At 35.8% G+C, this 14,701-nt stretch overlaps 1 protein-coding gene across 3 annotated transcripts in view; it reads left to right on the forward strand.

The window, feature by feature from the left end:
• Triqk (triple QxxK/R motif containing) overlaps positions 1–14,701 on the forward strand; it is a 57,759-nt gene that overhangs the window by 26,518 nt on the left and 16,540 nt on the right. For 2 of the 3 annotated variants that reach the window (XM_021222369.2, XM_029533383.1), the window contains exon 3: positions 12,906–12,987. In XM_021222369.2, coding sequence (XP_021078028.1) covers positions 12,927–12,987 — 61 coding nt within the window. In that variant the 5' untranslated portion in view covers positions 12,906–12,926. The remainder of the gene's footprint in view (positions 1–12,905; positions 12,988–14,701) is intronic. The other variant, XM_021222370.2, reaches the window with a different exon arrangement.

Below are 14,701 nucleotides of genomic sequence, written 5' to 3' on the forward strand. Positions count from 1 at the left end.
GATATTTTGATTTCTTCCTTATCAATTTGTATCCCCTTGATCTCCTTTTGTTGTCGGATTGCTCTGGCTAGGACTTCAAGTACTATATTGAATAGGTAGCGAGAAAGTGGGCAGCCTTGCCTAGTCCCAGATTTTAGTGGGATTGCTTCTAGTTTCTCTCCATTTAATTTGATGTTGGCTACTGGTTTGCTGTAGATTGCTTTTATTATGTTTAGGTAGGGGCCTTGAATTCCCAATCTTTCCAAGCCTTTTATCATGAATGGGTGTTGGATTTTGTCAAATGCTTTCTCAGTGTCTAACGAGATGATCATGTGGTTTTTGTCTTTGAGTTTATGTAGTGGATTACATTGGCAGTCTAGTTTCTTATGTTTTCAAAGAATTTCCTTTTTTTTGTCTGTTTTAATCATCTCTTTGAAATGTTGTTTCCTAACATTTTTAAACTGCTTTTTAACTTAGTGTTTTATTACCTGTAATTTGAGAGATCATACTTCTGATGTGTTTTTTTATAGTTCATTTTTTAACTCTTTGGTTTGTCTAAGTTTGTTTTCTTAAAATTTTAGCCTCATTTCTTTTTAAAGTTAGCCTCTAACTAATTATAACTATATATGTGTGTGTGTGTGTGTGTGTTTGTATGTGTGTGTGTGTGTGTGTGTGTGTGTTTGTATTCTAGTGTATAAGGCTTATTTTCACAAAATTACCATTTACATAAATTCCTGGTTGTTTCAGCCATAATTTTTAGACATTTTGCAGATTAGCATCTATGTTTCTCAAAATGGCTAAAATTTGATGTCATTTTCATCTGGATATTATATTTCAAATATATATTTGCCATATTTTCCTTTCTGAGAACTGTCTTATTTCTATTTTTAAAATTGGATAGTTCAAAAATGTTCAGTATCACTATGAATCAATTCTTTGACATCACCTTAAGTGAAAGTATACTGTACCTTTGATAAAATATAAAGGTTAGAGTAAGAAATGGAGGCTAGAAACTGATGACAAAGTAGACTTTCCAATGTTCTTGCTCATGTACTTTATCTGATTAGACCTTTTTCTCTATGATGTACTTCCACAATAATTTAATTATGAGTTTTATTATTCTTTTTTCTTACTTTCTAGTACAGTTATATTAGTGATATCACAGTGCTTCACCTTGTTAATTTTTCCATATTATTTTCCCAGTATTATGAGCTCAGTATTCATTATTGCATTTTCTAGTATAATTTGGTAGCTTTTAAGTGTAATTTGCCTCATGGTTTGTAAATATAAAATTTAATATTGCAATCTGTTTGAAAACTACCACTTTGAGAAATTCTTACATTAGTGAACTGGTAATGGTGATATCACATGGGACATTCATATAATGAATACTTTTAATGTAACTTCTGTCCAATTGAATGCATACTAGTTTTACACTTTTGACACCTACTTACTAATAAAGCTGTTCTTAAATAAGTAATGCAGAATTACCAAGTTATGAGAGACTAAGTAACCACAGAGGACATGCTATGGCTCATTTGAGCTACTTGATTCCCCCTCAACACTTAGATTATCTTTACTTCATATCTTCCATTTGTTTTAGGAAATGTATATTATAATATTAGTATTATTAGACTATTCTAATATGCAAAAATATGGTTTTAGGCATTAAAATAATAATTCTCAGGCTAGTCATGGATTCATGCATGTTATGTTTAAAAATTGTACAAATGAGATTAGGAATATTTTATTAAGAAAATTTGTAGGGCCATATATTCTTTTATTGAACAGAAAAAACTAAGGCCTTCAACCTTCTAGTCTGGGTGTTCATACATTATTCCACATTTGTCAAAGAACAAACAGTGAAGGTCTTTTGGAAATTTTCCATGAACATAACTCTAAGTTTCTATTTCAGTTTATTGTTCCTGAAGTTGTTAGAAATGCAGAGATAGGAAAAAGACACATCTGTATTTTCTATACATTCAGAGTAACCCTGGCTGTCTTTTTCTAGAATAGTGTTCTGACATTTGGAGGCCTGATAATCTGAAGTAGATGATATACATCGAAATGACTAGCAATGAACAGTTACTGCTGTCATTAAAAATAAATATGAAAAGCTCAGTGTATAAGCTCATCTATATATTTCTTTCTAGTCAAAAGTATGAAAATCATGTTATAAGGATCTTAGATTATGATAGATATACTCATAATTCGCAATAAACATCTTGATTTTTTGTAATTTGTTATATGTACTTTCTAATTTATACTTATGTTCATACCATATAATTATTAAATTCATAGTTTTATTGAAAATAGATTTTTATACAATATATCCTGGTTATACTCATCCCACCTCCTCTCAGATACACCTCCTTACCACCAATACAAAGCCATATCCTTCTTGGTCTTTGTCATTATAAAACAAGTAGGCATATTTTTAAAAAATAAAACAATAAGGTAAAATAAAATAAAAAGACAACAAACTTGAATAGGAAAGAACCAACAAACATAAAAACAAAGAGCCAAGGAAAAATATAAGAAACACATATAGATGTAGAGACAAGCATATTGGTACCCATTGACATCCTTAAAGACACAAAACTCAGAAACCATAATATATAAGTGGAATACCTGTAGGATAAGAAATAGAAAAAGCAACAAGAACAGGCAAAGCATTATGTGACAAAACAATATATCATCATCATCATCAGCAGCAGCAGCAGCAGCAGCAGCAGCAGCAGCAGCAGCAGCAGCAGCAAGAACAGCACAATCCTTCCATTATTACCATTAAGTTTGTTTTCTGTTGACCATCTATTGCTGGGCATGAGGCCTGGCCTTAAGGGTTGTTTGTATGCAAAGTGAGACATTGTTAGAGAAAAGTAAAGTTAGTTTTTCACTTGCCAGTGATAATCACTTGGAAATAGTTTCTGGGCTAGGGATGGGGGATTTGTGTCCACTTCCACTCTTTGCACTGAAAGCCCATCAGGCCCAGACCTGTGCAAGGCTCTGTGCATTCATATTTACATTGGTCCTTCTGTGTTTAGAAGGCCTTATTTCCTTGGCATCCTCCATCCCTCTGACTCTTAAAATCTTTCTACATGCTCTTCTCCAGGGTCCCCTGGGCCTTGAGGGAGACATCCCATATAGGACTGGTAACTCCGGGCTTTCTCACATTGTCCAATGTGGGTGTCTGTATTGATTCCCATCTACTGTAGGAGGAAGCTTTGCTGATGACAACCGAGCAGCTCCCTGGTCTATGAGTGTAGCAGAGTGTCATTAGGAGTCGTTTTGTTGCCTTCTAAGCCTATTGCCTGTCTGGTGTTGAGTTCAGGGCTACCTGAGCAATGTTGGGAATGTTAATCAAATAAGATATGGGTCAGCTACTCCCTCAAGCTTTATGCCACCATTGCTCTAGAAAATCTTGTAGACAATTGTCCATTGTAGACCAAAGGGCTTATGGCTAGGCTGGTGTTTACATTTCTTCTTTGGTAGCATGCAGAATACCTTCCAGTACCATGGAGCTCTTAACAGTGCCACAGCTAGTACACTTAAAAGAGGATTTAGTACAAAGTAGGTCTCTGAGGATGGGCCCATGGGTTTTAGCCTTCTGGTTCTGGTCAGATGTTTTATTGACTATGCCATGTGATCCCACCCCTCTTGTTCCCATTTCCATGCTTTAGCCATGATGCACTGTATTATTTTAACCCATGAGCCAAAGTAAACCCTTTATCCCTTTAACTATTGAGTGTCTGTTGTGAAGCACTTTATCCAGTGAACAAAGTAACTACCATCTGAACTGTCCGTTTAAGCCTGGCGTTTGATGCCTTAACTGGACATAAGCATGTATCTTATGTCAACTTCACACAAAATATTGATAAAAGGGAACTGGGCCCCTTAGAAAGTGGCAGCTTCTAGGATAACAAATATGGAAGTGCTTTAAAAAGGATGACAATTTCTCATCTGGACACAACCCACCTTGAAGGAAGAATCTGACACTGGGCAATATGACCATCAAGATAATAAAAATGAACTCTAACTGGGTGAATAAAACAGTCTTCTGTGACTGTATACTGATAAACATGTAAATGAAAAAGAGAATATTATGTGTTCATTTCCACCTAATAAATGTAGGCGGAGGAAATTAAATCAGCCTCACTTGGCAGCTGTCAAATTTTAATTCAGTACAAGTAGATTCTGGACTCGTAGCTTCAAATTTCTTGAGAAGCAAGATGAAGTTGACACATTTTTGAAGATTATTGTAGATTATTATGAATATAAAGATGAAAATTCTTAGTTCACAGTGATGATGCAAGGATGTCTCTAGATGTCCTGAAATGGCCAGGTCTTTTTGCTTGTCTTGATATAATGGAGCCCCCTTTCAGTCTTGAAAGTGGCTTACTTATAAGGTAAATTGTATGGTTGGTCTTTCTATAGGTTTCTGTTTATAGGATTATTTTTCTGGAACTAATAGATAAGAATATACTTATGACAGTCTTTATATCTTATATAATAGTCAAGTGCTCATTTTCCCCTATCTTTCTAAATCAGACCCTTAATAACTGAGCCTTTTACTGCCAAAACTTTGCATAGAAAATAAATTGCAAGATCAAATTATAGATAGTTTTAAAAGTTATACAAGGAACAAAATGGGTAATATGGTATATCCAAGCTCTTCTAGAGACTGTGAGATACATGCTTTTTTCTTTTTTCTTTTCTTTTCTTTTCTTTTCTTTTCTTTTCTTTTCTTTTCTTTTCTTTTTTTATTGAATATTTTATTTATTTACATTTCAAATGTTATTCCCTTTTCCAGTTTCCCCTCTGCAATTCTCCTCTCCCATACCACGTCCCCCTGCTTCTATGAGGATGTCCCACCACTCCCACCTCACCACCCTGGTATTCCCCTACACAGGGGCATCAAGCCTTCAGAGGACCAAGGGCCATCCTCTGCTACATATGCATCTGGAACCATTATTGGTCATTCCATGTGTACTCTGTGGTTGGTGGTTTAGTCCCTGGGAGCTTTGGGTTTCTGGCTGGTTAATATTGTTGTTCTTCCTATGGGGTTGAAAACCACTTCATCTCTTTCAGTTCTTTCTCTAACTCCTTTGGGGACTCCACGCTCCGTCTAATGGTTGGCTGTGAGCTTCGAAGACAAGCAGTTGAAGTGAGGTAGCCCACTTTGGCTGCTAGTTGTAGATTGTGGTTCTTCACAGTGGGCAAAGTAAAGGAACAGATGCCTCAGACAATTGGCCCCATCAACCCACAATCTGGAATGAACACTGACTTACTCGTATTCTGCTGACTATTTCTTCACAATACTATCAACCCACCCCCGCAAGCATGCCCAGAGATTATCTCTCAGATGATGTGAACCTTTGTCAAATTACAATACCACTTACCATCACCTCTGCATACTCAGGGATTATGGAAAAAGAGAAAATATCATCTGAGATGGCCATGTCTATGGCTTATTACTTTCCTTTCTCCTTTGGAACCAGCATTTGGTCCCTGCTGAATAAAGTGAGGATGTCATTATCTACATAATAATTTAGACAATCTTCATTTTCATATAAATCTTTTAAGGAAATTTAAAAGGAGGATACATATGGGGAACTCAAGCTTTGAGGGTGTAGATATAGCTCTGGTTTCAATTACTCTTTATCTCGTTAGAGCAAACAATTTGTACTGTGTTATTTATTAGTCAGGGTGGATATTACTCTGCCTTACTTAACATTAGTATCTACTTTAGTTACTTTTCTATTGATATGAATAGACATTATGACCAGAGGAACTTATGGAAGAAAACATTTACTTTGGGAGTTCATAGTTTTTAAGTCAATGACCATTATGGTGGGTCAACAAGTAGTCTGACACGGCTCTGCAGTAAGAATTAAGAGAATACTTCATGATCTACAAGCATGAAGCAGAGAGCTAAGTGGAAGTGGAGTGGCCTTTTGAAAACTCAAAGCCTATACCCAGTAAGACACCTCCCTAACAAGCCCACTTCCTAATCCTTCCCAAATAGTTCACCAACTGGAAACTGAGTATTCAAATGGATGGACCTATGGGGGCCTCAGTCAAACCACAACAATATCCTTGACTATTGCAATGTACAGTCTTGCTTCTCATTCTCTTTGACTCACTAAGCATTTATATACAGTGATCCAAATTATTTACCGCATTGATTTTATAAGATAATTGTATAAGTTTGTCTATTTTACATTTTAAACTGTGTGCCTTCTTCCTTCAGCACTACAGCAAAACCAAGACATACATTTTTATTTTTGGTTTTATATTACTAGGACCATTAGCACTAAAAATATATATATATATGAATTATGTTTTCAAATATGTATTTGACTGCATGTATGCCTGTAGATGCTTAATGCTGATGCTGGAGAAGGCTAGGAAAGGGTTTGTGACCCAGGAACTAGAGTTATAGGTGACTGTGAGCTTCTGTGTGGTTCTAGGACTTTAATTCTAGTCATTGGAATAGCAGACAATGTTCCTAACCACTGAGCCATTTCTGTAGTCCCCTTTAGAAACTTGTTCAAAAGAAAAACTTATGTGAAATGTAACTTTGTTTAAAAGAGAGTGTAATTTGATTACATTTTTTCCACTTTTTTTAAATTCCAGAATTCCTTTTGTTAGGTCTCTATACACCTTTGAAAGCATATTATATGTATGTTTGAGGAGGGTATATGAGCACAGGTGTCCCTACACACGCCCCCTTCCAGCAGCACATCTGATGAGGACCAGAGACTATCAAGGGTCTTTTTCTACCATTCTTCACCTTAATTTTGAGGCAGGGTTTTTCCTAAATCTGTAGGTTGCAATTTCAGTTAGGATGGCAGGCTAGCAATCTCTTGGGATCTGTCTGCTTCTATGTCCCATGCTGTGGGTTACAGACTCGTGTGGCCATGCTTGGCTTCTTGGTTGTGTTGGAAACTAGAATTTAGGACTGCCTGCTTTACAAGCACTCTTACTGAATACTTTCCCCAGCCTAATTAATGGCTTTCATTTAATGACCACAAATTAATATGAGTCACATAGACAATTTGTATTTAAATAATGCATCTTCTTTGGAAATAAGAAGTTAATTGAAGCTTAGTTTTTGTTTTCTCTAATAAAACTTTGCTTAAAAAACTTTGGTTTTTTAGTTGTGACAGTTACTTTCATGTTTTGGAAAATGGTCACTCATTAGAGATGGTCTCTCTTATATGGCACCTCAGATTTGTGGTGCCTACTCCTCCTATATTTGGGCAACATTTAGAATTATAAAAATTATTCTATGGGTCCCAGCTAATGTCACATTAACCTCTCTGAATGAAGAATGTTATTAACGGCATACAGAAGGCAACTTTCTGATAATTTGGGGCAGTATAAATTTAATGCGTTGTTTTCAAGTATGTCACAACAGTCTGTGCATTAAAAGGCACCAAAGAGAAAAGTAAGCAAAATATTTGTGGATATCTTTTGGTGGATGCTGAAGGACTTCTGGTACAATTATGTCTGAAGCAACAATTCTGTTAGGTTTTAGGGAAACCAAGTCAGTTGCTTTCCCACAGCAGTTACATACATTTTATCAGTTGGCTTTGTCACATTCCCCACTGTGACACCTAGCCCTTGTGTCCTTCTCCTGTGTTACTTATTTCTGTTAGTGGTGTGCCATCTGTCTAGCACAATATTCTGCATGACCACTTACGTTTGAAAACTCTGGTAAGGAGTAGGTGTTTGTCGAATGTACTTAGCTCTCTCCAATCCTTGCTAAGTATTCTTTTTTTGTTGTTGTTTTGTTTTGTTTTTCGAGACAGGGTTTCTCTGTATAGCTCTGGCTGTTCTGGAACTCACTTTGTAGACCAGGTTGGCCTCTAACTCAGAAATCTGCCTGCCTCTTCCTCCCAAGTGCTGGGATTAAAGGCGTGTGCCACCACTCCCGGCCTTGCTGAGTATTCTTTATGGAGAAGATGAGGCCTTGGAATCTGTATTTTGATAAACCATTCTTGAAGTTGAGAATCATTGCTAATATCAGTTTCTCTGCCTCACAAACATTTCTAGGCTGACTCTCAGTTCCAAATAGCCAGCTCACAGGTATTATTTTATGTATATGTGTGTGTTTCCTGTTTGCTTGGCGGATTACCTTTGAAAGTTCCTTATTATCTCTTAAGTTTATTAGCTTCGAAATTCCCAGCCTATGGAATGGTAGTAAATATATATATATTGAATTTGGCTTCCTCACTGCATGGTTTGTTTGATGAGTTCTTGCTGCATTCAGAAAGCCTATCAAAACTAAAAGCCTCAACAATCTAGTCATGCTGCAGAAGCAGGCTGTCACCCACCCAGAAGGCTGAAGGATGTCACAGCCTGCTGTCAAGCATCATACTACGCTCATGATCACATGGAGAAGTATTTCTGTGTGTCTGATAAAGACTAAGCAGTGGTCAATGGGTTTGATGCTGACAAATATTACTTGGGAAATCTAAAAGCAAAACAGCACTGACTCTCTCTAAGTCTTTGTTTCTGGGATTCTGATCTAGCAGGGATGGGGGAGGGCCTGGGAACTTGCCTCTCTATGGATAATACACAACTGATGAACAGATATTTTGACAATTGCTGACCTAGAGCCTCTAGTCCTGCTTGGTGAACAGTGTCCCTGCCCCTTGAGACTGGAGACTTTCCTCTGTGTGGCTGACTTCTATCTAGCTCACCTTTCTCAGAAGAATTGGATTTCCCCATTCCGCCTAGCCCCTAGATAAGTCATGTAAGGTACCAGGGTTCTGTGTAGGCTTGAGATAAAATTCAGGACAGGATACATTCCTTTTTCTCTTACTCCCTTTCTGGTAAGACCTGTTCAGTCCTTTGTCCCCCTATGGATCTTCATGTCTCAGTCCTATGTCCCCCTGAATATGGTCCTCTGCCACATGAATATGATCACTTAATCACTAAACCTTATCTCCAGTTCAAGTAAATGACCCAAAATATGTTTGAACCTACATATAATACAAATTTCTATTTAATTCAAGTTAGGAAACCATATATAAACAGTAATGACATCTTCATTCTTAAAACTTCTAGAGTGTAAAATTTTAATTAACTAACAAATTTAATTATGAATTATTTTAATATGTGATCTATGATTTGAATAACATTGGCATTTATTCTTTTTTAAATATGTTATCAAGTTTAAAGAAGGATAAAAAGTTCTCTGATGATTTAATCTGAAATCATTCCTACAGCAAAATTCATAAATAATAAATAGCAGCTTATTAATCCATATTTTAGTTGAGCTGGGTCTCAGAGCAAGTTACCTCCTCAGGGAATGCAGTGCTCTTTATAAGAGAAGGCGCTGATGCAGTCTCTAAGGAATTAAGTTGTGAATACAATCTTGGTATTGTGCACGCTAATATAAATCTGTTATTCCCTTTCTACATCTATCACAACACATTTTAAATTGTGGCTGATCTCATATGCAAATAGCTGTCTTATTAGAAATCATGGCAGTATATGGCAGTGTCTCTCTGGATTTCTTGGGAGTTTGCTATCATGCCATCAAAGCAATAGAAATGAATGTTGATTACTGCAAAGCTTTGAAGAGCAAAACACAGTCAGGACATTTTATAGATTCTAGATGTCTGAAACACTGACACTTTGTGCTATACAGATGAACGTGCATGTCTTTAGGTCATTTTCAATAGAGTCAAAGCATTTATGAGTAAAGCAAAGCACATTAAACTATTTTATGCTTGTTTTGCCTAACAAAATTTAGTCATGCTCATAGTGGGTTATAGGCTTTTAATTGCTTTATACTCATCATCTGGTTAAATGTTGTGTTTTGGCTTTAAAGAATAGAATATAATTATTTCAAACAAAATAAGAAAGTTGAATTTTTATAATTCTGATCAAGTATTATTAGCAATCACTAAAATGATTAGAAATAATAGTTATAAGCTAGCTTTTGTATTTTGTATAGATCTTTAAGCTTCCTAAGATATTCATAATTTATATAAAATTGTTATATATATTATTTATAGTATGTTTATATGAGTAATACATTTTTTTCTGTTTACAGCCTACAGACACTTATAACAATTTAGATTGGTTAACCTTTTTGTCATAATATTATGAAAAGCACATTTGGAAATTAATAAAGTCCAGTTTAAGATACTGTTTTTTATTACTACAAGTAATTAATCAATACAGCATTGATCTCTTAAGTGTTCCTTTTGTTAAATGATGAGAATACAAGGGTAGTATAGGGACCAAGATGAAGGGTTGTGTGTGAACAGCCATTTGGTGCGCTGACTTAGTAATTTCCCGTGCTTTGTGTGTTTATCTTAAGCATATTCCATGAAGGAACAAAACTATATTGAAGAAATATTATTATCTTGTGTTTTTATTCATGCAAGCTAACTTCTCTCTTGAAATGGATATGTCTTCAAGCTCCACACAATTAAGATTAAAATAATGACTCCACTTTACTATTAATAAATGCAAACACTATGCAAAATAGAACTGCTATATGAATATATTATATCTATTGACATTATTTATGGCTTGTCTTGACAGAACTATTTTTAATGTTTTGATTTATAACAAGTAAGACTATATAGGGTTTAGTAATATCTCAGTTTCATTTAGAAAACTATAAGTGTGTGTCATCTTAGATGTAACAAATCTGTCCTTTATTAGAAATAAAGACTTAATTTATTTGACTTTCTCTTATCAGTAGATATTTTATATTCCTAGGTATTGTTATGCAATCAACCTGAAGGTTATTATTATAAGAAAAAAAGCTTTTAAATGAGTTTTCAGTTTTCTTATACATGGGTAGAAGTTATGTCCTTTTGCTGTGTTGAATGATATGCTCATTGGCTTTTTCTGTGAGGATACATAAAGAATGTAGTTTAACTTGAACAGACTTCGAAGTACTTGGTTTCTGAGAACCCTGATAAAACCCATTAGGAAAATTCTGTTTATTTAGAGCCTGAAAGAGCTCCCCTTTTATTAATCCAGTCCAAACCTGAGAGACTACAACAGATTGTCCTATCTCAAATTCTGTCCTGAGCGCCTTAAGGTTTGCAGACTATGAAAGTTACAGCCGACCCATGCCCTTCCTAGTATCACCCATGGGGAGATTCTGTTTCTAACTAAATCATGATCACTTTAGAGAAACTCCTGTGTGTGTTCATGTCTGTGACTGCCTCCTTTGGATGTCTCCTCCTCCCATGGCACTCTCTTAGCTCCTTCAGAGAATAAGGACCACGGCCTGCTTTCATTCAATCAATCCTGTGCTTAAAATTGTATCTTCCTTAGGAAATAGTTTTCTCAATTTTTGCTAGTCTTCATAACCACTTACAGGAAGTTTCATGTGCCTGTAATTTTATCACGTTTTCTTTCCTAAATATAATCCCATCGCCCTTTTGTCTATTCTTAAGGTAATTCCCATCTTCTCTCTCTCTCTCTCTCTCTCTCTCTCTCTCTCTCTCTCTCTCTCTCTCTCTCTCCCTCCCTCCCTCCCTCCCTCCCTCTCCCTCCTCCTTCTCTTTTCTCCTTTTTCTCTCACATTCTCTGTACTGTCTCTCTATCCCTCCCTTTTCCGTTTCTCTCTCCCTGCCTTCTCAGATGAGAAATATTAACTGACTTTTAAACTGATCTTCAACATTTTTTCAGTTTTTTTCTTCTAATCTGTTTTTTAGAAATTAGTTTTTCAAGCCTCTTAAACCCCAAGATCTTAGAACTCCTGTGCCTTTATATATTTCTATTTACTAATTTTTAATTAAAACATAATTATAGAACTTCTCTACTTCCTTTCCTCCCTTCCCTAGACATGGGCAGCAAATGACTGCTCAGGAAGGGAGAGTTAGCCTCTCCCAGGAATGCAGTTCCTAATTGGTACCCAGTATGAAGAAGTCAGTCCTGAAGTCATGGACACTCAGGCCACACTTAGCAGACAAGGCAGACTGTATTTATATATGTATGCATGTATATTTTATTAACAATAATAATCAAAGAAAAAAAGACCTTTGTGGTTTTAATCCTAAAGTGACTTCCTGCTTGACCATGTTTGTCACCCATAACTATACCAGAAGGAACAAGGAACAACTGAACACAGGTGTTTGCATTGCGTTCGTGAACATTTGTGATTATAGTAAATACGGCCCACAAATACCACACGAGGATTTAATTCTTTTTTTTCAAGGATGACAAGTTATTAAAATTACTTCCTCCACTCCTAATTTGTCTGAGGCTCATTTATATTCCATTGCTTTGGGTGGGGGAGAGCAAACATGGTGGTGCCCGCGAGGTTTTCATACTTAAGCTTGAAAATGATACATTCCAATTCCCATAATAAGAACTTAACTACTATTTTAAGTGAGTGTAGATTTGGTGAGAAGAGGATAGTTTTTGGTGCAAAAATCAAATTTAATAAAAACAGAATGTGAACGCTGATTTGCAGATTAGATAGAGTGCATACTCTCACATATTGCAAATGTGAGAGTAGTAGCAGGGTTCTCTGCTGCTGCATTACACATCCCCTGTGGCCACATTCGTGAGGCATTTTAAAACAAAATTCAAACTAGCCAATTCCCATACTTTAACCCCTCTATTCAGTGTAACACAGTGGGTAACTGCAAAGAAATTCGCCATTTACAGCTACTTCTCTAATATTCTGGTTTAACTGAGCTTAGTTCTTGATAAAATTAATGTGACCAAGAATAAATGAATAAGATTTTATCACTAGTAATTGTATAGCTGATAATTTATTTGAAGAGTGTTGTCATCTTTTGTAGATATTAAATTGAAGTTAAGCTGGCATCATTTTTACTCATTGATTTAAAAATGATTTTAAGGAAATTTTGGGTTTTTTTTTTTTAAAGATACTTTTTAAAAATGTGTTTCATTCTAATGGTTGTCTTTCTTTTTAGCAGGTATTTTGGAGATCAAAGATGGGTAGGAAAGACTCTTCCAGTACAAAACTTCCTGTTGATCAGTACAGAAAGCAAATAGGTAAGCAATGAGCTTCTGCAGATGGAAACCAAAAACCAGGCAATATGTCGATTAAAGACTCCATTTTCTATAATGTATGTGACTCACAGAAAAACAAGAATAAAGTAATACCTTAAAGGTCTTTAGGAGGAAAGCAAATGGAAAACTGCTTCCTAGCAAAGGACATACTTCATGTGTTTGCTCTTTCAAGTGTTGTGGGGATTTTATCAGTTGAGCAAAAGCAAAATCTATATTGTTATTTTTATAAATAGATACTTTTTTACAGTATTTTACATATTACCATCTCATAATTTATCCCTTTATAGTCACCTAAATATTTAGTTCTGTTGCCCCACAATGGCACTGGTTCGTATTTTCAGAACACTTCATTAAAATAGCTGAATAAAATATAAATGTCATTCCACATGTAGAACTGTGCTTAGAAAGAAAAGGAACTTCCCAAGAGTCCTGAGTAAAGACTTACAAGAAACAAGATGCAAGGCTTTGTCAGCTCAGGTTCCAAGCAAACCCTCAGAGAGTAGGGAGAGCCCTTAGGGAAGGTGGCCCTCCAGGGAGAAGATAGCACATCTCCGGGGAGCTGGAAGCAGCTTGCACCTGAATACATGCTTTTGTTCTATCCGCACACAAAGTCTTTGCTCACAGAATACTCATGCACTAGTCAATGCACAAGGAAAAGCCTGAGATTGTAGAGAATTGGTAGCCTAGGAACAATTTTTTTTTAAGTGTAATAAAGTAGAAATCGGAAGCTGAACAACCATGTCCTCGGATCAACATACCACTCTCTCCCTCCTCTCCCTACCTCTACCCATTCATAGTTAAACAAAAGTGTAAGGAAGCAATAGAACCTCTTTAAGTAATTGTAAAATAAAAAAGTTTCAATGGATTCAGATAAAATTAGTGAAATAACTGTTAAAAAATAATACACATTTATTTTTATAATACTCCCAAAACATGCACTACATAAATTTAAATAGTTACAAAAACATACAAATTATAAAACAAAAATAAGAATGCATAGGCCAATGAATAAATTTTTGTATTTTGTATTAGCCATATGAAATGTATGTATATTTATATATACACACATACACATATCAATGTTATGAGGCTATAGAAAATCCTATTTAAATATCAATTATTCCCCATAATTGCCTCTTTTGTATAGGATAACCCCACCTAAATCTACTCATCAATTTTCTGTTTAACATGACACAATATTATTAAATGTAGCCATGTTAGAGCTCTAGCTGCCACAGCTTTGCACTTTTTGATTTGCATGCCCCCATTTCTGTCCTTCAATTTGGTAAGAACCAAAGAAATCCATCTCCTCTCTTTTGGATCCTTTTCCTTTTGAGATTATACTGTGATTACTTCATTACTTCTTTCCTTTCTCCCCCCCCCCCAATTCCCTATTTCTCCCACTGCTCTAGTTAAAGTTCAAGGCCTCCTCTTTATTGTTGTTGTATACATATTACTTCTTAACTCAGTTGACTCACGTTATCAGACTGTGGGCAGAGTTAAGTAAGATTCTTTGGCAGAGGGCAACTTGATCGGCCTCTATTCCATTTCAGATATTGTATTTGTTGAAGAAACTTCATGGTCAGGACCTCTACTCTATGCTAGCTAGCATTCTAGTCTCTGAGCTATCCCCAAGAATTGTCAGACAAGCTATACCACAGCATTATAGGGCACTTCTTGCCCGCAGATCCAAACA

This window comes from Mus pahari, chromosome 22 (assembly GCF_900095145.1).
Source record: "Mus pahari chromosome 22, PAHARI_EIJ_v1.1, whole genome shotgun sequence".
Lineage (NCBI taxonomy): Eukaryota > Metazoa > Chordata > Mammalia > Rodentia > Muridae > Mus > Mus pahari.